At 40.5% G+C, this 26,644-nt stretch overlaps 1 protein-coding gene across 1 annotated transcript; it reads left to right on the forward strand.

The window, feature by feature from the left end:
- Positions 1–833: 833 nt before the first annotated feature.
- On the forward strand, positions 834–24,868 carry GPR87 (G protein-coupled receptor 87). Its single transcript, XM_010370584.2, has 3 exons — positions 834–1,200; positions 18,702–18,837; positions 23,760–24,868. The coding sequence occupies exons 2-3, from the start codon at positions 18,804–18,806 to the stop codon at positions 24,800–24,802; spliced, it is 1,077 nt and encodes a 358-aa protein (XP_010368886.1). The 5' UTR covers positions 834–1,200; positions 18,702–18,803; the 3' UTR covers positions 24,803–24,868.
- Positions 24,869–26,644: the final 1,776 nt, after the last annotated feature.

The following is a 26,644-nucleotide window of genomic DNA, read 5'->3' on the forward strand; positions in this document are numbered from 1 at the left end:
TCTTTGAGATTCTCATCTGAAAGCACAAAAATTATTTACAAATCAGAAAAAGTGGCTGGGCGTGGTGGCTCTTGCCTGTAATCCCAGCACTTTGGGTGGCCGAGGCGGGCGGATCATGAGGTCAGGAGTTCGAGACCAGCCTGTCCAACATAGTGAAACCCTGTCTCTACTAAAAATACAAACAATTAGCCAGGCGTAGTGGCGGAAACCTGTAATCCTAGCTACTCGGGAGGCTGAGACATAAGACTCACTTGAACCCGGGAGGAGGAGGTTGCAGCAAGCTGAGATCATGCCACTGCATACCAGCCTGGGTAACAGTGTGAGACTCTGTCTCAAAAAAAGCGGGGGGAGGGGATACGATTATATAAAGGTATCATTGTTGGGTACTTTTTTAAAGGAATAAAATAAATTGTTTTATGTTAAAGGTCAGCATTCAAAGGAGTCAGTGAACTCAGCCCCTGAATAATTTAACATATTCTGAATACTTATCATTGTGTATGTGTAAAAATATGTCTATAGATTTCATTAGTTTCATGAATAAGACTACAGGTTTCCAAAGTTATCAATTACAATAATAAACACATTTTAATTTGTCTTTAAATAGTATGTAGAATAATATTTTCAAAGAATTCATCTGTCATAAAGCATATTCTTATTCCTTTTAATCCAAAATGTAATCGGCAGGAAGACTGCAAATACATGTTTTCTAGATAGCAATAGGAAGCTGGGAAAAAAAAAAAAAGACCTAAAAATTGGATCTGATGAAGTTAGTAGGCCCCAACCTGAGACTTCATCCCCCACTCCTTAAGCAGACTTCTGGCAGTCTAAGCTCCAGCCCTCTGTGTTTCCTTCAGGTGAATCACCATCTGATTCCTGCAGGTTCAGGAAATACTCTTCCCCAGTCGACAAATCTCACCTACTCTTAGTTATGAGTCATTTACATTAGCAAGAGAGCAAGTTGTTCCAGTAGTTGCCGGGCAGGAGAATTTGAAAGGGTGCCCCAAAGGACAATCTCTAAAGGGGTAGGGGAGATACCTACCTTGTCTGGTAGCGGAGATGTTTAGTTTTTATGCTTTACCAGAAAATCCACTTCCCTGCTGACCTTAGTTTCAAAGCTTATTCTTAATTAGAGACAAGAAGCCTGTTTCAACTTGAAGACACCGTATGAGGTGAATGGACAGCCAGCCACCACAATGAAAGGTAAACAAAAAATTTTTCATTTTCTTAAAAGCCGTGGTTGATAAGACACAGCAATGATTAAAAACTGTAATTATACTTCTGCTTAGCTCTGAGGTTTGAAGAAAAAGTAGAAATTAGAATGCTGACAATAAGATATGAGGCACCACTGTGAGCCATGAAGCTTCAACTGTTTCCAGCTCAGGCAGGCAGAAATATAAACTACATATTGTGCCTTCAAAAGTAGAAACAATGTTTTGGCAATCGCTCCTATTCAGTACATTTTTTTTTTTAACCACATTTACTTTATTAGATGAGTAAAACCCAAAGTGTCTTATAATTGTTTCCCAGGACCCAAAACTTAAAATTTGTTTCATAATCGTTTATCTGTTTTTTTGTTTTTAAAGAGAGACAAAAAAAGATTTTTCTATTCCCAACTGTCTCATTTTGATAAAAGAATCTCAGTCTTTTCATTGTACCACAAAGAACAGGGTAATCCTCATTCTGATCCCTGGAGAAATCTTGTTAAAACATGTCAGGAAAGGCACTGAGAAAACTGCCCAGTGACTGACAAACAGGTTAGGAACAGCTTACTTTTGTTCCACATTCAAACTGTTCGGGAAGTTTTCACTGCAGTGAGGAAAACAAGCATGGAGATCTCACTTCTTTTAAATTTTAATAAGGAGACTTTTAAAAGATAGATGAGCCTAAAGTAGAGTGACTTTTTGATTTCTTATTTTAAGATTTATCTGCTATAGAATTTTATATCACATTCTCAAGTTGAATCTGCTTTTATGTTAGGTATATTAACATTTTTAACAAGAGATTTCTTTCATAATTGTTCTCCAATTTACTAGCAATATGAACAGCAATAAATCTGGTTCTATATTACTTTATACTGGGGGAAAAAAGCCAGACACCCTGTTGATATTTATTATTTCTGCCAATTGAGATTAACTGTCTCCATGAAGTTAGGGATCAAAGAGGCATATTTTCTTAATCCTTCAGCAACATCTCATCCTCAGACTCTGGTTTCTGACATCTACTTGAAAAATGTTGCAGGTATACGTGGGTTAAGGACAACGGCCTAGAAGAGCAGATGGATGGCTGAATTTCATATTTAAGGATATAGCCTACAAAAAGAAAGTATCCCGCCAGAAAATCTTTATTTCATGAAGACACTGAGAAAATGCCCTAACCAGAGATAACATGCTAAGAGGATTTACTGCATTTAGAGATGTGGGTGGGAAAAGGAAGACTAAGTTAAAAGGAAATGTTCTTATTTAGAGTTGTGCTGTTTGTGCTCTTCAGAGTCTGCCTGCTTTTCTTCCTTAATATCTTGGCATTTGACTCTCTTTAAGAACAACAACAACAAAAAATACTTCATGCTTAGCTCTTTACTCTGAGAAAATGCCACAGAAAGTTAAGATAGAGGAGACCAGGCCGGGCACAGTGGCTCAAGCCTGTAATCCCAGCACTTTGGGAGGCCGAGACGGGCGGATCACAAGGTCAGGAGATCGAGACCATCCTGGCTAACACGGTGAAACCCCGTCTCTACTAAAAAATACAAAAAACTAGCCGGGCGAGGTGGCGGGCGCCTGTAGTCCCAGCTACTCGGGAGGCTGAGGCAGGAGAATGGCGTAAACCCAGGAGGCGGAGCTTGCAGTGAGCTGAGATCCGGCCACTGCACTCCAGCGCGGGCAACAGAGGGAGACTCCGTCTCAAAAAAAAAAAAAAAAAAAAAAGAAAGAAAAGATAGAGGAGACCACAGTGGTCATTAGTTCTTTGTATGCTCCTGAAATAAGAAAAGTCAGAAAAACCCATTAAAATCCCTCAAAGCCCAATAAAGGGTAAGGTTGTGAAGACAGGACATAAGTGAGGTGAGATCTAGGTAAAGTTACCTCCCTAGAAGTATCCCCCAGTCTCCAGGGTAGATGGTCTCTACGCAGGCATGAGGCAGTAGTTTGGGTTTAAAGTAGAAAGCCCAGGACTCATAGCAAAATGACCTGGGTTTAAGGGCTGATTGTAAAAAATATTATCAGTGTGACTTAGGCAAGTTTCTGAATTCCCCAGGAGCTCACTTCCCTTCCTCACAGGTAAAATGAAGGGATTAGATCAGATGGTCATCAGAGGCCCCTTGCATCTCTAGATTCCCACGATCCAGGTGATATGCTGAGATGCTGGGGTTGGTAATGAAAGAACCTAAGGCTTGGACCAAGCACACAGGAATGCTTGAGAGGAAACGGGGTAGAGCCACAAATTAGGTCCTTCCCAATTCTGCCCCTAGCCAGCTACATGATGTTAATCAAATCTCGACTTCTCTAGGTCTCAGATTCTTCCTCTGCAAGATTAAGATGAATGTACTATTTGCTCTTCCTACCTGGCTGAAAGTTTTACATTAATACAAGTATTAATACAAGGACCAGCTGCAGTTCTTATACTTGTAACTATCTACAGGATGGCGACAAGAGCAGAAGCAAATGTGATGTGACCCTGTTGTTAAAAACTAGATCAGATGTACCCACCTCTCAGACCTTCTGCTTCAGGCCAATGGTGAAAGACAGGCTGTATCTGACCTTACAAAGAGTATTAAATCCTCTATCTCCTTATATGGCAAACATAGGCAGATTAGAATATTTGTTCTCTATCCTATACCTAATTAACATATTTTGTTTCATTAATATTCTTATTGGCCAAACATAAAAAAATTATACTAAAATACACTTAAGGGAGAGCACTGATTAAGTTTCATTTAGTATAAGTCATGACATTAAGTCATTCGTATCAATGATTCCTATGGTTTCTCTTAAACAGTAATTTCTAATGATTTCCATCATTTTAAAAGAAGAGCAAAACTCCTTAAATGACCTTTTCTAATGTACTAGATAGGATCTGTATGGCACACACTGTCCTTCTATCCTTAATAGTAACACAGCAATAATTAGCATACACTGATAGCTTTATATGTGACAAGATTACTGCATATTTTATTAGGCCTTTTTTTTTTTTTTTTTGAGACGGAATCTCACTCTGTCGCCCAGGCTGGAGTGCAGTGGCGCAATCTCAGCTCACTGCATCCTCCGCCTCCTGGGTTGAAGTGATTCTCCTGCCTCAGCCTCCCAAGTAGCTGGGATTATAGGCACCCGCCACCACACTCAGCTAATTTTTGTATTTTTAGTAGAGACGGGGTTTCACTATGTTGGCCAAGATGGTCTCAATCTCTTAACCTCGTGATCTGCCCACCTTGGCCTCCCAAAGTACTGGGATTACAGGCGTGAGCCACCGCACCCGGCCGTATCATGCTTTTTTTTTTTTTTTTTTTTTTTTTAAACTCAGACAACCTTAAGGTGTAAATTACTATTATCCACTTAAACAGCTGAGCAAGCTGAGGCTTAACGAGCATATCAGTAGGGAGCAGAGCTCTGACCTTGAACCACTGCCTACAGTCAACCATGCTCTATTTGCTGTTACCTCTTTTTGTGGGTAGTTACATATGTAAAATGATTTAGACTTATTGTATATTTACTGTACACTAGTATCATGGTATAGACTATAGTAGATAAATGGCCATCTTGGGTGCATGATTCCCTGCAATCAAGTTGGAGCTATTTTAACTTGCTAGTTTTCCCAAAGGAGGCATCAGATGCTAATCAGCACATGAATACCAAATTTTTGTGCAGGCAGTAGCAGAGCGGTAGTTAGGAGCACAGCACTGAGATGGACTTAGGTTCTGTTCAAATGCAGGCTCTGCCCCTCATTAGTGGTCTTAATGAGGGCAAGCTCTAGCACTCCAGCGTCAGACAGCACGTATCTGCTCAAAGAACAAATAATGTGTGCAAATAGCCCAAGTATACTGTATTCTAAGAGTCTCTCTAAGCCTCAGGTTTTTTCCATCTGAAAAATTAGAGCACTAATTCTTACTATCCACTCAAGTACCATGTCAATACTGACCTATTACTACATGTCAAGTTTGAATAAAATGTCTATGCTGTGGTAATACTTCATTCAAAACAATCTTATGAGGACTGTTTTACAGAAGAAGAAAAAGGCACAGAGGGGCTGGGTAACCTGCCCAAGTAAATGGCAAATCTGTAATGTGAATCCAAAGTCCTTTTAATAAATTAAAATATACATAGGTAATTTGGAACACTCCCAGGCCCACAATAATACTAGCCAGCATTTGGGGAGCTCTTTTACTGCTGTTGTATGTAGCAAGATAGACACTCAGACTTCTCAAGCTCCCAGAGAAGGGTTTTGCCCTGTAGCCTAAGAGGCGCTCGGGTCAAAGATATTACTGGCTCTTGACCACCAGAGCAACTCTCTGGAGGACACAGAACAACGTGAAACTTTGTTTTCCAAGTCCTTGAGTCTAGAAGGTACCCTTTACTGACTATATCAAGATTCAGAATGTCTCCGAAGCCGAGGCCAGTATAGCAAAAGGGCAGCAGAAACAAAATGATCTGAAGTCTGTATACTAAAGGAGCTTATGATCTAGTTGAATAAAGAAAAATGTTAACAGAATACTTGGGCTGTTTGCACATATTAGAGTACTAAGCTCTGTGGCTCTCAGGCTGAGGACTGAAAAGAGAGATCCAAGAAAACAATGCATATATATCTGTTGCCTCTAGACTGTAGGCATTTGAGGATTTGTTATACTCTTTTGGGGGTGGGTGACCTACCTGTCCAAACTTGTTCCTCCTCAGACCTGCTAGGCCCCAAAATTATAAATAAAACTGAAAATAAATCATTGGGCCTTTCAAAACATTTTTAGATAAACTGGCTCCAAGACAAATTGAGAAAAACTGCAAAATTAACTGTTTTTGTTGTTGTTTTTGAGGCGGAGTCTTGCTTTGTCACCCAGGCTGAAGTGCAATGGCGCAATCTTGGCTCACTGCAACCTCCACCTCCCAGGTTCAAGCTATTCTCCTGCCTCAGCTCCTGAGCAGCTGGGATTATAGGTGCCCGCCACCACGCCTGGCTAATTTTTGTATTTTTAGTAGAGACACATATTTTTGTATTTTTAGTAGAGTTTAGTTTCACCATGTTGGTCAGGCTGGTCTCGAACTCCTGACCTCGTGATCTGCCCACCTCAGCCTCCCAAAGTGCTGGGATTACAGGTATGAGCCACCACACCTGGCCTAAAACTAACTGTTTACTAGATGTATTTATATAGAAAACAGTGCTACATATCATGATGAAGCAGAATGTGGCTTACAGTAATATGCAATCCTTAAATAATCACAGCTACAACTGTATTCTAGTTGTCTCATCAAAGCATTTTAAAAATCTAAAAAATGAAAACTTTGAGAGGATAATGGTTTGCATTAGGTCAAAATGGTATATGCCTATATTATATATAGCAAAACAAATTAATAGAAGAATAGTAAATGCCATTTAAAAAGTAATTACTATATCAATGTGTCAGCATATGCCATGATGGCTACTGGAAAAATAAAACTATATATCTGTTAAACATCAATATTCCCTTTACCCTAAAACATTCATTCTAATTTCATAATGTAAACAACAGGATACACACACACACACACACACACAGTTTTAAATATATATAATTTTAAAAACTATTCACTCTGTGCCTAGAGCTAACAGTACAATACTTCAAGTATTATCTCTACTTTTCATCCTAAGACCCAGAAATGCTAATATGTACCCAATCCTTCACAAAGTCATGTTGGATCTTACTATGGTCTTTTTACATTCAGTTTACAGTCTATATGAAATTGCAAATAAGTCAGGCACTAAACAACTGGCCAGTGCGGAACTCAGTTTGAGTGCTCAAAGTTGCAGGCACCTGAAATATAAATGCCATGGTACACTACTTCTTGCTCTGATGGCTTCCCCATCCTGGAAGATGCTCCCAGCAAAATAACTGTCTCACAGCCAGGGTGGCAAAGCCAAACATCTCTACCCTTAAAGTTTTTCCCCAACCCAGTGCTTATCTGGAGATGGTACATTTCCCATGCAGCCTCCCTTTCCTCTTCTATCAATTACAACCTGATTAACTTCATGTCAACTAAGCTCTCCTTCCAATGTATTCATATTTTATTTATTTATAATCTTTCTGGTTCCAACAACAACAACAAAAATGAGGTGTTCTACGGAGATGCTTAATATGAAGTTAATTCAGATGAACTTTAAATTTAAACAAATGAAGCCTGGGAAAATGAATGGTGGGAAATTAAAAACCATATGAGAAATTAGTTCACAAAATGCATTCATCCCTATCTGATAGTGTTGGGCCTTAAGGTGTATCTCAACTCCAACAGGAAAACAAGAAGGCATAACGATTTGGTGTTGATAAATTCATAGCTGGCCTACAGAACACCACTCTTATCATGTAGAGTAGAAATAACTTTTTCCCATGAGTCTTAACATAAAGAACCAATGTTGTATTGAACACCCAAAGAGTAGGCACAGTGAAAAGGGTTGAATGCTTGAAGACACCAACTCAAAGCTTAATTCAGGCATAGCCATTTTACAGAGGCAGGATAAGACAATGTAATGGGGCCCAGGCATGTGGCTCACTTTAAATATTTTCATCTTACTGCTGTTTCTCCATAATCACTCTAAGGAAATCTTTCTGCCTCCTGCTCACCAGTGTACTTAATTCTAATTACAAAAATTTCACAAGTGTTAGACATACTAGTTGTCTTTTATTAGCATACTGGTACTGTTGTTTCTTCTTATACCTGGCTGATTTTCCTCACTGATATAACCGGTGGGGCTGCTGCTGGCATTTGAATTTGCAGCCCTCCACTTTAGCTCCCCCGACTTTATAGTGAGCTGTTCAAAAACCTCAGCAGGTCCAGCGTTTGATTGGCCTCCTAATGGTTTGATCAGACCTTCTTCCTGGTCTTCAGTCATGCCTTACACAGGTCAACTGCCAATTCCTACTCTTGTCAACACCCTCCCTGGGCTGGTACCCTTTCACTTCAGAAGGCAGAAAAAAAAATTGTTAAAAATAAAAAACAGAAAACTTACATATGCCTTCCAAAACAAAATTAAATCAGACAGCAGGCCAAATTCCATGATTGCCTAATAGTAAGTCAAAGGTGTTTTTGAACTCTGACTCTCTGCCTGCAGGTACTCTGCTAGACCCTGGAGATAAAAGGATGCAAGGACACTCTGGCAGTCAGGCAAACAACAAAAATAGAATACAACAGCTGGAGGTATGGGATACCATAGGGGCTGAGGAGCACTTACGTGGCACATGGGGATAACATGGAAGGCTTTGAGAAGAGGAGGCAGATGAGTTAGATTTGAAGGCGGTATGGGCAGCTTGCCTAATAGACAAGGGGGAGAAGGGATTTTCAGGATAAAATGCAAGGTAAGAAGGGTCTGGTGCAGGAGCTATATAGTGGGCAGGTGTACAGGTCAGGTCAGCAGGTCCTCATCACCTGCAGAGGAGCCTAAGTTATGTCCTGTACAAGACAATAAGCCAGTGAAGACTGCGACAGAAGAGGACATCAAGCAAAGAAATGTGAATAGCAGGAAAATGCATGTGGCAAATATTAAGATAATACAAATATATAGCTTACTATTTCTCCTAGTTGAGTAAGTTACTGCATCTATAAATCAAGCCAGAGAAAATTATTTTAATTCAAATATTCCTATTAGTTTAAGAGACATTGTTTAAAAAATAATGCCAGAAGTTGATAAATTCACTGAAGTAGGAATTACTTTGAAGAAATGTTGTGTGTGTGTGTGTGTGTGTGTGTGTGTGTGTGTGTGTGTGTGTATTTCATGAAATGAGTTATATGTGATCCCAGATCCTTTTACTACGTATGGGTGAGGGTGATTTATCTGTATTCATGAGAAGAGAAAAATGAGAGTGAGCATTTGATGCTGATTAAGAAATGTGAAATATCCACTTATGTTAAAGACGTCACTTGAGAATTTGAAAACTGTCAGTGAAGACAAGTGATGAAACTGAAGGAAAAATGCTCTCTTAGGTAACTGTCTTACTCCATTAACTTAAACAGCATTAAGGTTTGGTTAAGCTGTGATTAGAAGAATTAGGGTAGCTAACCTGACAACAGTTCTAATGGGAAAGGCCTGGAGAATACCTGCACCACATCCCACAGCCCAGAAAACTATAATGATGACTGTATTAAAATATCAAGGTGACACCACCACAACCACCATAAAGAAAATTATAACTTTTTTTTTTTTTTTTTTTTTGAGACGGAGTCTCGCTCTGTGGCCCAAGCTGGAGTGCAGTGGCCGGATCTCAGCTCACTGCAAGCTCCGCCTCCCGGGTTCACGCCATTCCCCTGCCTCAGCCTCCTGAATAGCTGGGACTACAGGCGCCCGCCACCTCGCCCGGCTAGTTTTTTGTACTTTTTAGTAGAGACGGGGTTTCACCGTGTTAGCCAGGATGGTCTCGATCTCCTTTTTTTTTTTTTTTTTTTTTTGAGACGGAGTCTCGCTCTGTCGCCCGGGCTGGAGTGCAGTGGCCGGATCTCAGCTCACTGCAAGCTCCGCCTCCCAGGTTTACGCCATTCTCCTGCCTCAGCCTCCCGAGTAGCTGGGACTACAGACGCCCGCCACCTCGCCCGGCTAGTTTTTTTGTATTTTTTAGTAGAGACGGGGTTTCACCGTGTTAGCCAGGATGGTCTCGATCTCCTGACCTCGTGATCCGCCCGTCTCGGCCTCCCAAAGTGCTGGGATTACAGGCTTGAGCCACCGCGCCCGGCCAAGAAAATTATAACTCTTAAGTAGAATGTTTAAGCCACAGGATGCTATTCCGAAACAAGGAACAGCATCTACGTGAACTTGTTTGAAAAGCATTCTGCATCTTTTAATAGGCTAGTAAACGGTAATCAAACAACTACAGACTTTACCTGGAGTCTTGAATTCTAAGAATATTTTTTAAGGGCCAGAAGTCACTTGAAATGTATTTAGCTTAGAACATATTCATTTAAAACCATTATGCTGGCTACTGGGACTGTGGCCCCTAACCTGACTAGCCTCTTACATAAATGATCCAGAAGTTACCTATGTGGAAATTATACTTTGCTTATATAGAAAATAAAAATACGTGTTTCAACTCAGTAAGTTGTAAAATTTGAGTAAAATTCATATTACTCATAATAACTACATAGTAATGTGATACAGATCTCCTGATCTGACTCACAATAGCTACATAATAATGTGAGTAGTAGGAATTTTACTCAAATTTTACAACTTACTGCATTAAAAGGTGTATTTTTACTTTCTGTTTAAGAAAAGCATTTACCGTTTAAGCAAAGTATATTTGCCACGAATTACACCTTTATATTACTATAGCCTTACAATATAAAATTGACTTAACATATGTTCTCTTACCAGATTCACACAGCACCCTTGGAAAGTACGTCAGGTATTTAATATTCTCCCTGTTTCATAGATGAGGAGGCTCAAGCTCTTTGAAGTACAATGCTTTACAGGGTCACAGAGTCAAAGATTGAGTCAAAAACGTAACAGCTGCCTACTGAAGCCAGGTCTAGGATACTTTGCACTGGTCAGGGAATCTCAGCCTAGAACATTTTCCACCAGGGAAGCTACTTCTGACACTCCACAAGGCCAGCAAAGCAACACTACAGAGGCAGCCTGTTCTGGGGTCATAAAACCTAGAGCTCATTTCCTGGTTTTGCCTCTCACCATCTGTGTGGTATTGGACAGGTTGTTGAATCTTGCTCATTTTCCTCACTCGTACAAAAAGAATAGTCAGGTTTGAGGTTAAGGTTATAAAGAACCATTAGACACAAATCTTGTCTTCAGGGAGTTTACAGTCCACTTTACATCAATCCCCCATTCCCTCTCCACACACACACACACACATACACACACACACACACACACACACACACACACACACACACACACACCAAGGTACCTGAGGTCACCTAAAAAAAATGTTAAGTCTAAATTGTTAACCAAAATAGGCCTACTTGTAAGCCGTATGTACCAGCAAAACTATGAGAGGAGAACAACCAGTGTAGCACCTGAAAAACCTGAACGAAGGGCTGCTGTGCTTTGCATTCCAACACGTTTGGGAGACTAACTCCGTGCATGCATTAATGAATTGTGCTATGAATACAGTGACCTAATTCCATTACAATAAGAGGTAACTCATAACCAGTGAGGTAACCTGCCTCTTTCCCCAGGCCTTCAGCAGAGCTATAATCTTAGCACTGTTGAAAAACACACATAAATTTACAAACACACATACACATAAAGTCAGGCTTAAACTGAGAAAGATTCTTAGATTATAGGTGATTCCAAAATAGAAGAGATCCTGTATCTTTCAACATAAACTTTCTATCAGATGGCTTTTGTGAAGACTCTCTCTTTACCACAAAAATGCTGGAACTACATCAATATCTCTATATAATCAATCAGTTCAATATAGCTTTTCAGAAGTAAAGTGCCAAAATAAACCTTCAGATCTCAAATTCTTACAATTTCAGATGTGAGTTTTTAGAGGGAAAACTGGAGAGTGGAGGACAAATAGGAAAGGTATTGATATTACAACTCTTGTCATTTGAGAACCACCACTACCAAACACTAAATCGAAAATCAATCATGAGCAACTGCATTTAGGGAGCCAGCATTTAACTGACATTTATATTTCAAGATCCTGACCAGAGGGCAATAACAAGAGAGATGAAGCCCAGGGAGAGTTAAAAGCACTGCTATGGCATGGCAGGGCACACCGGCCCACTCTTCCTGCTGAGGGAGCTCCCCCAGCATGGTACAAATGACTCCCCACCCATGCCAAGATCCAATCCAGTGAACTGCAACAGCAGGCTGGCTCTGTGGGGGACCACAAGGCTGGATGTCCAAAGTAGCTGTTCAGTAGTCCTGGATGTTATCCTAGCATAGCCCCTCTGTGGAGAGAGCAGAGGTTTGGGCATCCAACACAACTGGGGTCAAGTCCCTACTCCACTACTCAGAAGCTTTTCCTTAACATCAGAAACCTCAGTTTTTCCCCACCAAAAGCAGTTTTACAGCACAATCAGTAGGATTTTCACTGAAAGGCCCCAGTAGAGGGGTGGGCACAGAGAAAAGCTCCACTGTGACTATTAACACATTCTCAGGTGTGAACTAAACAACATGACCGCCTGTCACTACTTTTTCTGGGTTGCTAAGAGGTATAAGAAAAACCATTTGAAAAGAAATGCTAAGTGATGGTCAGTAACACAAGATAAATCAGGCGTTTGCAGGGAGGAGAGACATAGAAGAAGAGGAAGATATATTTATAATCAAAGTAGAACAATCGGGGATCTATAGAGGTTAAGCATAGCCACATAAGATTCAATGATACGTGGAATAATGGTTGCAAAATCAAGTGACTGTAGGACCCAGCAGGTAATGTTCCCGAAAGAGGCGGCCTAGGGATGTCAACGAGTATGCTGTGAGCTGGAGAATTGGAGAGAGTTCACTTCCCCATCAGGAAGGAGCAACTAATACTGCTGGATTGTTCATGCTGGATGTTGGCAAATCTTTTCATCTTTCTTTTTTCTTTTTTTTTTTGTTTTTTGAGACAGAGTCTCGCTCTGTCGCCCGGGCTGGAGTGCAGTGGCCGGATCTCGCTCACTGCAAGCTCCGCCTCCTGGGTTTACGCCATTCTCCTGCCTCAGCCTCCCGAGTAGCTGGGACTACAGGCGCCCGCCACCTCGCCCGGCTAGTTTTTTGTATTTTTTTAGTAGAGACGGGGTTTCACCATGTTAGCCAGGATGGTCTCGATCTCCTGACCTTGTGATCCGCCCGTCTCGGCCTCCCAAAGTGCTGGGATTACAGGCTTGAGCCACCGCGCCCGGCCCTTTTCATCTTTCAAGATGGGATCCAAATCTGGATTCTTATTTGAAATTTCCTGATGTTTTCAACATTGTTCAGGCCAAATAAAACTAGACCTCTACTTTGGAAGATTAGCAGGTCCTTCACAAGCTTGATGGAGAAAACAAACTCCTGTCTCTGCCCAATACTGCCCCCTCCCACTTCCTGTCCTCTAAAATAACCCCCCAGAATCATTCTTCACTTTTACTCCACAACAGTATAATAGAACTGCAATTTCAGTTTCTATTGGATTTGATATGAATCCCAGCTCTACCCATTACTCAGTGTGAGTCAGGGCAAGTTAATTAAACTGTCTGAATCTCGTATCTTCCTACCTGGCGGGGGTGGAAATACATCTAGGTCCTAGGGTTGCTCTGAAGACTGCTTAAGGTATCAACCACCAAGTTTGGGGTCCCAAAGCAAGTAGAAACTGAGAATGTGTTAATCCTTTTCCACTACCCTCATTTTAAAAGTAGCTTACAACCAACAACAAAGACACACGGTTAGTAAAATAGCCAAAGGAAAATACCAATGGGTGGCTGGAGAAAAAACAGTCTCTAAGCAGCGATACCATCTAACCTCAGGAATGACTGTGAAACCTGGGCCTACCACAAACATCACATTCTTGTGTGGTTTCATCAGCTCTCAGCTGAAGGAACAGTAGGTGGCAGGGCAGGATTCCCGCCCAGGATCCAAGTCCTGGAACCAAGCCCTTTACTACCACTGAAGCAATCTTCCTTGCAACACCCTGCAAGTGCTGGGACATGCAGACAATGCAGAGCCACTGTAGTAAAAGCACACAGGGAGCCCTGAAGCTGAGGTGCTGATCGTTCAGAAAGACAGCAGGCAGGTGAGGCTCTGAGACAATTTAAAGGAAAGGGCAAGCTCTTGGAGCAAAAGTATCAGTCAAATGACTCCTGAGAGGGCAGCTGAGGCCACCAGCCACACAGCCATCTCAGCATAAACAAGGTGCAAGGATCCACCCCCCTCAACCCCTTGTCCAACCTATGAAGCACTAAATTCAACTGTGTACCTATGATACACAGCAGGAACTAAAACGACTTCAGCTCCATCCTGCACAAGTACACAGGCTGCTTTGTAAAAGTTCATCATTTTAACCTCGCAGTCATCCTATAATGGACGAGTCATCATACCCATTTTATACAGGCAGAAATGGAGGGTCAGAAGCTAAAAGCAACAGAGCCCAGGCTGTAATCCAGAGAATCAGAGAATCAAATCCTCGCTCTATGCACTCCACCATGGTGCCACCATACTTGGTTAGAGGTCAAGGCAGGATTTTTTTTTTTTTTTTAAATCCAAGCTGTAAAAAGAATTTTTTTTTGAGACTGAGTCTCGCTCTGTTGCCCAGGCCAGAGTGCAGTGGTGCGACCTTGGCTTACTGCAAGGTCTCCCAGGTTCAAGCGATTCTCCTGCCTCAGCCTCCCAAATAGTTGGGACCACAGGTGTACACCACCACGCCCAGCTAATTTTTGTATTTTTAGTAGAGATGGGTTTTCACCATGTTGGCCACGCTGGTCTCGAACTCCTGACCTCAGGTGATCCACCCGCCTCAGCCTCCCAAAATGCTGGGATTACAGGCGTGAGCCACCGCGCCCAGACAGAACATTTTTAAATGCCAGACATTAAATGATATGCTTAAGAAAACTCTCCATTAATCCTTTATCTATCTCCACCTCCCACCTTCTCTGTCTCCTTCCCATCACAGGTATGTTCTTTTTTTGAAAGAGTTTTCTGAGATTACTGCCTCTACTTCCTCACCTAACAAACATTACTCAACCCTCTGTCATTAGGCTTCTCTCCTCAAAACACCCTGGGCCCCCCAGCAGATGGAGCACTGGCAAAGATGAACAATGACCTTTTCTCTGCTGAATCCCATCCAATGGCACTTTGCTGTCCTATGTCACTTGACTTTCCCCACAGGATAAAACTAGTCACAATTCCTCATTTCTTAAACTCTCTTTTTGGTTCACACGACATTATTCCTTTTTGGTAATCCTCCCAACTCTCTGGCCTCTCCTTCAGACACTCCCCTCACCCTAAGACTGCTCCATTAAAAAGTCTACATTAGCTCTCTGCTATTCTCACTCCACTGTGTGGTGTTCGGTTTTTTGTTTGTTTGGAGACACAGTCTCACCCTGTCATCCAGGCTGCAGTGCAGTGGTGTGATCTCAGCTCACTGCAACCTCTGCCTCCTGGGTTCAAGCGATTCTCCTACCTCAGTCTCCCCAGTAGCTGCGATTACAGGTGCACGCCACGTCACCTGGCTAATTTTTGTATTTTTTAGTAGAGATATGGTTTCATCATGTTGGCCAGGCTTGTCTCAAACTCCTGACCTCAGGTAATCTACCCACCTCACAAAGTGCTGGGATTACAGGCATGAGCCACCATGCATGGCTGACTGTGCAGTTTCATCTTGGACAATCTCATCCATTCCCACAGCTTCTTCTATCACCTATTTTATGTTGGCCTTAGATAGACATCACTAGCCAGGGGTACTTCTCCAAGCTCCAGACCTGTTTCTTTAATCATCTAGTAGACACCTCCACATGCATACTACACAGGCATCATGAAATCAACCAATCCAAAACTAAACTCCACCCATCCCAATACGTGCTTGTCCTTTCATGGGTCCTACATCAGCAAAAGAGACTAAAATCTATAGTCAAATACCTGGGAGGCCTCCAACACTCTTCTAACCCTTTTCACTAGCATCATTCAGCCACAAATTCTTTAAGATGCCTCATATTTGTCATATATCTCCATCTCTACATGCTGTCACCAGTTCCTCAGCAGGCTATTATACCTTATCTTTGGCTACACTCAGCATTTCCATGTGCTCCTTTCTGACTGGACCTTGGGCAAACCTGCCACAACCTGGGCATCATAGTTGTCATGGAACCTCTGTAATCCTTGCTTCCCCTCAGTTTGAGTACACCTCTGTATCTTCACAGCATCCCACACCTCTCATTTGATATTGAAATGGTCTGTTTACTTCTGGATTCTCAACTAGACTCTAAACTTGAGGACAGAAATGTACCTTTCTCATCTTTATAAACTCCAGGGCCTGAAATATGAGCAGACTCTTAGTAAATGACCTTATGAAAGAGATCAGGCTATGGGTGGTACTGAAGAAATAGTCGAGATTCCCAACGTAGGGAGAGAGGGGAGAAAGGAGGCCATTCACAGGGCAGGAATGGGTATGAAGAAAAGTAGGGAACTAAACTCAGGCATATCACCTGAGAGCCTGCAGTTTGGTTAAACCAGAGAGTTCCAATAAGAGGAACATGATCTTGAATTTAATTTAGGCAAAGATTAATGGAAATAACAGAAGTAGAAACTGGCATTTATAAAGCACTTAATTTATAAATGTATATTCAATTTAACCTCAAGAAGGAGGGATGCTAGATACTATAGAGTAGGTATTATTGTTCCCATTATTCAAAAGATTATGGGGCAAGCAGATATCCCCAAAGTCTATCGTGACCTCTAAGTTACCAGAATTTAGCATGTCCTGACTTTCACATTCCATGATCTTTAACACTACAAAAATAACTCCTTATCTTTAGTTAGTAATTATAATTCAAGAATTGCCTTACCATACAATAACACAGGATTAAGGAGCAAAAGAATAAGATCTCTCATACTCTCCACTCCTGCCTCCAACCCCAGCAGACACTAATCGACTTTCTGCTTCTACAGATTTGCCTTTTCTGGACATTTCACCTAAAGACATGTAGTCTTTCTCACGCAAAACGTTTTCGAGGTTCATCTATACAATAGCTGTATTTCAGTTCTTTTTACTGGGTAATATTCCATCCTTTGCCTATACCACAGTTGACTCATCTACTCTCCAGTCAGCACGTGGCTTCTTTCTGCTTTTAACTATCATGAATAATGCTGTTATAAACAATTGCATACAAGTCATTGCATGGACATATGTTTTCATTTCTCGTAGCTAGATACCTAGAGGTAGAACTACTGGGTCATATGACACATTTGGTTTTAACTTTTTAAGAAACTGCCAAGCTCTTTCCAGAGTGGCTGTACCGCTTTGATTTCTTATCAGCAGTGTATGAAGGGTCCTGTTTTCCCCACCCTCAGCAACACTTGTTACTGTCTGTCCTTTTCAGATCCAACCATTCTGGTAGACGCAAGATGGTACAGCACTGTGGTTCTCATTTGAATTTCCCTACTGACTAATGATGTTCAGTGTCCTTCCATGCACTCTTGGTGAAATGTCTAGACAAATCTTTTGACCTTTTTTAAACTTGGTTGTGTTCTCCTTATTAAGAAGCTGTGAAAGTTCTTTGCATATTCTAAATACAAATCCTTTATCAGAAATGTAACATGCAAATATTTTCTCCCAGTCTCCTCTCTCTACATCCTCCTTATTGGCCAACTGTCTGCTCTCTCTCTCTCTTACTGCAACTGTCAGTGAGGAAGGTTACAGGAAGCCATCTGAAGAGGACAACCATACAATTGAGAACAGAGAAACATAAAACTAAAAATGTGTTTATCAGGTAATTTCCTTGAAATGTTTCCATAAGAAACTGGATTCAAGCTTTTTAAGGTTACTGAAATCCAAAGATCATTATTACAAAGTCTAGAAAATTAACAGCTTCGGTCATTCTCCCCAGTAAACTTTAATAAATAAAAAGAAAGTAGAGTTTTACCTCTTTGACTTACATTACAAAATAATGTGATGCTGGAACCCAAAAAGGAGGGATTCTAAGAACCTTAATCATTGCCTATGCTGCATTAACCAAAAAATACCTTCTGAATGCTGCTGTGTACCACATACTGGAGCTGTTCAAGGTGAGGTATGGATAGATTGTCTAAACTCTCAAAAGAGTGGATTCTAGGTGGAGACAATCATTGAAAAATTAAAAACCATTTTTTCTATCTACTACCAAATCAAGTACGTTAGCTACATGTGATATTTGCAAACAGAAGAGTAGGACACACACAGGAACATAAAAAGAAATAGTAAGTGCCTCTCCACTTACTGCAAACTCCTACATATACTGCTGCCTCCCATGTGCCCTTTCCCTGCTATCTCAGCACATATGCAGGGACAAAAGTAACTGCTCACATCAGCCCTAAGTTTGCTTTGTGCTTGAATAGAATGAGGTTACTTGGGGTCTCTCTAAGCAACATCAGTGATGGGACATGAAAGTCCCACATGGTTTTATTTCATGAGAAAGCATGTGACTTCCCCTTACAGTAAACTGTCCCATAAGCACATTCTACTTCAGCTGCACTTTCCAGAACAGTTCCCAGGAATTCTGCTTTCTATGGTCAATACGTGATGGAAGCCAGAGAATAGGGAACAGATCCAGCTGCAGGGGAAGGGGTGGGGAAAATCATGTTTGATAGTATCCAACATCGCACGCACATATGGTCTCAGCTAACCTTTATTAAGACGTCGTGAAGAATGCAAAGCTCAGAAAAGTTAAGGTACGTAGCCAAAGTCACCCACAAGACATAACTCCCAGCAGGGAATTATGAAAGAGGGCAACTCTTGTGTGGCCCAGATGTTCATCTCCAAAGAGCACATGCTTTCTGAATCGTGGAGGCAATCACTTTAACTAAAAAGACCAAAATGTTATATTTTCAAATTCCTTCCCAACTAATTCTTTCCTCATTTTTCTTTTTCTCCCCAGAAATCAAACCAGGAATAACCTATGGTGAACCCACGCCTCAATTGTCCCCAAGTGTTTCCTGACACGCATCTTTGCCTGCTTACAGTGCATCACAACTGAAGAATGGGGCTCAACTTGACACTTGCAAAATTACCAAGTAAGCCGTCGGAAGAGATGTAAAGAAAATCTTACTTTATCAATGACTATTATTTTCACTGTTTGGGAATCTGGGGAGTTTAACGATCAGAGAACCAACTAACAAAATAAACCAGCATTTAGCTTTGTGTTTCCTTATGTATAAAACAGTAAACACGCAGGATAGTATCACTGAGACAAATTTCGCTTACTATCATTTTGTTTTAAACTTTGTTTCATCTAGACATCATCTCTAAAATGACAAGTAGGATTAAATTAATAATATTTATGGAAGATTTTAAACACAAACTAGAATCACATATTACTTTCCAGATTTAACAGTTTAAACCAAGGTTCATGAGGTTCCCCAAGAGGCCAGAGACAACACTGACCTAGTCTACGGGGTAACTATTTAGAAAATGATCATACCTAAATACAAAAAATTAGCCAGGTGTGGTGGTGCATGTCTGTAGTCCCTGCTACTCGGGAGGCTGAGGCACTAGAATCGCTTGAACCCAGCAGGCAGAGGTTGCAGTGAGCCGAGATCGCACCACTGCATTCCAGCCTGGGTGACAGAGCAAGACTCTGTATTAGAAAAAAAAAAAAGAAAGAAAGAAGGAGAAAAAGAAAATGATCATACCTAGGCAGCTGTGCCATGATAGTGACACCCTATAATTTGAATGACTTTTATTATTTCATTCCCACCTGGCAGGTAGAGCAGTGACATATGTTGATACTTTCACATTTTGTGCCAAGTGACACATCCCAGTGAACAATGATGTAGTTTCACCAAAGGCAAAAGTGGCAGATTCTTCCCTACTCTGTCATTCATAATGTGACTCTATGAACAAGACAAATGGTAATTAAGCTTTATGTTATAGAATGCACACCAACTAAGTACTAGATACTGTACTCAAAATGTCTGCAAAGCATTTAACTCTCAGAAGATCCAGCAAGATGGCTATGTTTTCCATTTTACAGTTATGAAGAGGCTAAACCAGCATCGTCAAATAGAACTTTCTGCATTGATGAAAATTCCCTATATCTGCACTGGCCAATCCAGTAGCCAGATGTGGTTACCCGGAAACCTGAACATAGCTAGTATAACTGAGGAAATTAATTTTTTAAATTATGCTTAATTTAAATTTAAAATTTAAACCCACATGTAGTTTGTGCTATATCTAGCTACAAAGCCCAGGCATTCCCCAACACACACACTCAGTCCTGCACACACACATGCACAAATCTATTCCCCCTGCAAAGATAGCCACAGTTCCCTTACATCCCAAACAAATACCACCCTCACATGTGGCACAAAATAATTTACTATGGAACTAGTAAAGTGAGTTCTTATGTCACTGCATTTGTTAATTTAAAAGGAAATGGAATGAGAGTCAGAAAGAATACCAAAGGAAGCTTTACTCTCAATTATCGCTGTGTCAGGCCCTGCACTATACAATCCAGGGAATACCACCCTAGTAAACAAGAAGGGATGGGGAAATCATGTTTGATAATATCCAACACTGCATGCACATATTGTGAGAAAACAGTCTTTACACTGTAAAACAGCTTCTAAGTTTTCTTAATTGAGTCACCAAGCTATTATCAATTAAAGATGTTCCCCAACTTGGCCAAGTTCTTTACTGTCAGGGAAGAACAACATGATAAAACTGTCTGGGTGAAGAAAGTCATTCACTTTTAGTGGTCAATGTTACTGAGTGGAAACATCATATAGAGAAATGCTTCTGAGTACACCCATAAGTTTTGGAAATATTTAAGGTAATGACAGAGAATAAATGATGGGCATTAGCTGGCAAAAAAGAATATGATATAGACTGAATTCTAAAAAACAAATTGATCACACGAAACTCTCAAAGTTAAGTTTTGAGCCTTCCAGAGCATCCAGATGAGTAATGGCTCATCTGCTTCTTACAAACCATTTTTTGTCTCTACTACTATATTGTTTCAGCAAATAACCCATAACAGGCTTTAACCATAATTTGTTTAATCTTTGTTGCCTAAATGTGAAATTTGTGAATGAAGTAATAACCAGGCCTAGACCTATCCCATTGAATTAAGAAGTCCTATAGTCCAAAATGTTAATCCTACACATAAACTAAGAAAGCAAATACCGTGAGGTTACACAGTCAACAAGTTCAACACCAGACTGTCGCGAAGCCACAAAACAGTTCAATAACCACTGTGGAAAGAGGTCAATCCTACTTGATCTTTTTAATTTATAAATATATATATGTATTTATATATATAAATATGTTAATATAAATATATATAGATATTATAAATATATATGTATGTACACACACACAACCTTTTTTGACATTCTGATTGGAGACTATCTTTAATAATAACCATAATTGTTAGGCAAATCATCAAAATCATCATTTAATAAGAACGTGTTCATATAATTAAACTTCAAAATATTATAATGATAAATGGAACTGACAGGCAATCCCTAGACAACACTGTGAAGCAGGGGTTCTTGCACTCCCCAAGAGATATGCATAGCAGATCCCCAGGGTACCAACACCAGCAGTTGAAATATTCCCTGCCAAGTATGCTGTAGCTCGTGAACTATTATATTTGTATTTAAAATTATTTTGAAAAGCAATTCATCAGTAACTGTTACAAGGCACAGCCAGTACTTCAGGAGATGACATGGCTGCTCCTTTTCAGGCTGTGTCCCTCAGCTGGACCCTTTATTCTGATTTAAACTCACATGTCCTCTCTATTTCCCTAAGGGTTCTATCCTGGGTTAGATGAAAGTGACTGCTAATCATTTAATTGGGTAAATTAATTCAAGCAGACAACTCAGTTAAAGCCACACATCTTAAGAAGCTCCTAATGCCACTGATACTGATTTGGATCTTATGATACAAAAACAGCCAAGACTACATTAAATCAAAATAGGTTTAAATGATACTATACAAGGAAATATTACAAACTGGCAGCAGTAATATAGATGGCTGCTGAATCAGGCATTTTAACTTGTAAAGCTTAGTAATACCATGGATCTCATAACAGGCTAGTCCAGATATAAATTACTAGCCTGTGTAAGGATAGTCAGGCCAGGGAAACCAGTTTTTAAAAATACTCACAGTAAGGAATAAAAGGGAAAGAATTAGGAAGAGGACATGGTTACTTAAGAATAGCCTGCACTTAGATGTCAAGCAGCAATTTAGGAATCTATTTTTGGATTTTAATCATCAAAACTTTCCTGTTTCTCTCCTAAAAGAAGGGAACCAAAACAGATACTAAACTGCCTGTGTGCAGGGCAGTGAGGGCTTAAATTTATGGCATTATCTCAATAACAAAACCATTCCAAAACATAATTATAACTATAGTAAATATTATTAATTAGAGGGAAGTAAAAATTCAGAAGTGACCTTCCTTCTAATCTTACCTCCAAAAGGTGAATTTATAAATTAATTTCATTAGTTCAGGTTCCCAAAAAAAAATGTGTTTAAATGGCCAAGAGATTTATTGGGGGAAATGGCTACCAGGGAAAATGGGGCAAGCAGAAGGCTGGCACAACCTTCCAATCACTTGTGGGAGAAAGAAGGAAGGAAGATTGAGTAGAAACAGTGCAGTTTGAAGAAAGTTCAAAGAAAAGGTTTGAAGACTGGTAAGTATTCCTCCAGCCAAAGTCTTTTATCAGAGAAACCCCTCCTCTTACAAAAACAGGTTTGTCTTGGTATCCCTGCCATGCTCAGTTACAGGCCCAGAGCAGTCCATGGGAAGCATAGCAGCAGCAAGAATGTGGTGGTGGATCCCCAGCAGGAGCTGGCTGTCCATCATGCTCCCCACAGTAGGAGACATGAGAGGCCCATGTCCATGGCTACCACATAAGTCAAATGCTCATGACCCATTTCACTGATTATATGATGCAGTGATATGGTATAGGTCTTTAACAACGGAAACTAAAAATTCCAAAAAAGCAAAAGGTTTAAAAATTCCCACAATAAATGCAATAGGTGTAACCTAGCCTTGTAAACAAAAAATATATATACCAGGTTGCAATTACTTTTAACAAGTTGTCCTCCTTGGCAATAAACTGTAAAATTGCAAAACTTAGTAAGAATGAGAAAATGAAATCAGCATTTATCACTGGACTACACAAAAACGTATTTTTTGATATTCTTGACTATACAAATGTATTTTAATGAAGACTTAACTAGATGATGTGTAAATATTTATAATAATCAGAGGTAACTTTACACCAGCCTACAACTTAAATTCTAAGGTGAAAACAGATTTCAGAGAATCAGCAAGTCAGATCTACATCTATCCAGGAATTTTTTCATATGTTCACTTTAGAAGACAGTAGATTTTCTTTTTATTTACAAAAAATGCCAAGACAGTTTCTTTCTATTCCTATCAATGGTCCCTAAAAGATCTTAAGTACTATGAGAAAGTCATAGGCAAAAAATTCAAACTGACCCACTAGTTTTACACCTTCTTAATTCTTAGTGATTAAACAGCTGAAAACTGAGGCAGGGGAGGGGAAGATGTATTCAAAGAGGGTGCCAAAGACTACAAACCATGTATTGGCTATTGTTATTTTCTTGTTACAGAAAATTTCAATTTTCTCTCCACGTTTTGTTGATATTTGTAATGATATCAAACATGGAAGTAAGAATCGGGATAATTTACATTGGTATGTTTATTTTCAAAAGGCTGGCATAGGAGATCAGAAATGGGACTTTACTCAACAGTCCTGATATGAGGGACGCAGGGTAGTGAGAGAAGGTCACTAATTCTCTGACCACTCAAAACATTAACAATGTGCTACCTTTACTCTTTAAATCATTGATGACATCTTTAAGTTCACCTGAAATAACAAAAAGTTGGGTCTGTAAGGGAACCTAGTGGCCTGTGGGCACGGCTGCCAAGCACTGAAGTCCCATCTCCCCACTTCTCCTACAGATAATGAGCTACACGGCCAAGAGAGTCATAATTCGGGCAACAGGAGCGACGGACCAGGAAAGAACATCACCCTTCACAATGAATTTGACACGATTGTCTTGCCGGTGCTTTATCTCATTATATTTGTGGCAAGCATCTTGCTGAATGGTTTAGCAGTATGGATCTTCTTCCACATTAGGAATAAAACCAGCTTCATATTCTATCTCAAAAACATAGTGGTTGCAGACCTCATAATGACACTGACATTTCCATTTCGAATAGTCCATGACGCAGGATTTGGACCTTGGTACTTCAAGTTTATTCTCTGCAGATACACTTCAGTTTTGTTTTATGCAAACATGTATACTTCCATCGTGTTCCTTGGGCTGATAAGCATTGATCGCTACCTGAAGGTGGTCAAGCCATTTGGGGACTCTCGGATGTATAGCATAACATTTACGAAGGTTTTATCTGTTTGTGTTTGGGTGATCATGGCTGTTTTGTCTTTGCCAAACATCATCCTAACAAACGGTCAACCAACACAGGACAATATCCATGACTGCCTGAAACTTAAAAGTCCTTTGGGGGTCAAATGGCATATGGTAGTCACCTACGTGAACAGCTGCTTGTTTGTGGCTGTGCTGGTGATTCTGATCGGATGTTACATAGCCATATCCAGGTACATCCACAAATCCAGCAGGCAATTCATAAGTCAGTCAAGCCGAAAGCGAAAACATAACCAGAGCATTAGGGTTGTTGTGGCTGTATTTTTTACCTGCTTTCTACCATATCACTTGTGCAGAATTCCTTTTACTTTTAGTCACTTAGACAGGCTTTTAGATGAATCTGCACATAAAATCCTATATTACTGCAAAGAAATGACACTTTTCTTGTCTGCGTGTAATGTGTGCCTGGATCCAATAATTTACTTTTTCATGTGTAGGTCATTTTCGAGAAGGCTGTTCAAAAAATCAAATATCAGAACCAGGAGTGAAAGCATCAGATCACTGCAAAGTGTGAGAAGATCGGAAGTTCGCATATATTATGATTACACTGACGTGTAGGCCTTCTATTGTTTGTTGGAATCTGTATGTACAAAGTGTAAATAAATGTTTCTTTTCGTTATCCTTGCTTGAATCCATCAAAAATATGAATTCAAAGAACGAAAATGATATGACATGGGGTCATAATTTGAAACTAAGGAAAACATTAAGGCACAGCAAAAAGAGATAAACAAGAGGTAGCACATGGCTGAATGGCAGGGTTAATGGCCGGAAGTCTGAGGAGCAGAGTGAAAGGGCAGAATGAGCCACAGCAATGTCCCTGCACTGTGGCCATCCTCCAGGAAAAGCTGCCGCTGCTCTGAAGCCACTTTTGCAGAGAACAAAAATTATAAAAAAGAGAATTATATCTATCCTTGAAGTTCAAGGATAGGAAAAGAACATACTACTTTCCATCTATAAACTAAGATCTTTGGCAATCATCTCCTCATTCTCTGTGTGTGGGGATTTTTTTAAATTATTTTTTTCCTTTACTCAGCACTATAGAAATGCAGGTAGGGGTGTGTGTGTGTGGGGGGTGTGTCTGTGTGTGTGGGTGTGTCTGTGTGTGCATGCGCGCGTGTGTGCGTGTTTAAGGGCTTCATTTTTAGGACCCTCTGTGTCCAGGTTAGAGCCCACCTTCAGGGCTCCAAAAGCAAGTAGGAATGAGCTGCAGAAATGCTTCTGCCTCCTCTCCCTGCTTCATGCCTCCCCCCCACTCCTGTGATGCTCCTGTGACACTACCTTTCATTCGTCTGGTTAAGAGACTGTCCTCCAGCAACGTAAATGGCTGGTGGGGGATGCATTAACAGAGAAGGAGCGAAGGCATGTTTGCTGACTAAAAGAAGAAATTATGGTTAACAGTCAAACACACACAAATAACACAGTACAATCCTTAGAGTCTTGTAAACTGCAAAGATCTAAGAAGCAAAAATGAGAGTACAAGAATAACTTAGCTCAACAATGATTATCATTGTTAGGTACAGGAAAAGAATTCAGGGACTACAAAGAATCTTACTCTAAGTGTCTAGTGTCTTACTTTAAGTCAGTCAGGTTTGGCAGAGAAGTTAGTGGCAAAGGGGTTAAAAGTATTATCTGAGGACTTCTATCAAAATATCTGTCCATCAAGATTCCGATTCTATAAATGTAATGGACACTGAAGTGCATGAATTTACACATACCTCAGTTGGTCATTTGCATAGCTAACCCTGCCCCCAACTGTGTGTCACTAGCTAGATTAAGATAGTCATATTTTAGATCAGCTAATTAAGAAAAGGTAGTTTGAAAGGCCAATTCTTTTCTGCACTTTTCCCAGAAAGCCATGGGTAAATTACAGCTTCCCTATATATATATATATAAAGGAGGAGCAGACCAGTCTGACCAACATGGAGAAACCCCATCTCCACTAAAAATACAAAATTAGCCGGACGTGGTGGCGCATGCCTATAATCCCAGCTACTCAGGAGGCTGAGGTAGGAGAATCGCTTGAACCCAGGAGACGGAGGTTGCAGTGAGCCGAGATCGTGCCATTGTACTCCAGCCTGGGCAAAAAGAGCAAAAATCCATCTCAAAAAAACAAAGGTGGGGGGAGTAAGCCATGTGCAGTGACTCACACCTGTAATCCCAGCACTTAGGGAGGCCAAGATGGGGGAATCACCTGAGGTCAGGAGCTCGAGACCAGCCTGGCCAACATGGTGAAACCCTGTCTCTACTAAATACAAAAATTAGCTGGGCATGGTGACACACACCTGTAATCCCAGCTACTCGGAAGGCTGAGGCAGGAGAATCTCTTGAACCCTGGAGACGGAGGTTGCAGTGAGCCAAGATCACGCCACTGCACTCCAGTCTGGACAAAAGAGCAAAACT

The sequence above is a fragment of the Rhinopithecus roxellana genome, chromosome 1 (genome assembly GCF_007565055.1).
Source record: "Rhinopithecus roxellana isolate Shanxi Qingling chromosome 1, ASM756505v1, whole genome shotgun sequence".
Classification (NCBI taxonomy): Eukaryota; Metazoa; Chordata; class Mammalia; order Primates; family Cercopithecidae; genus Rhinopithecus; species Rhinopithecus roxellana.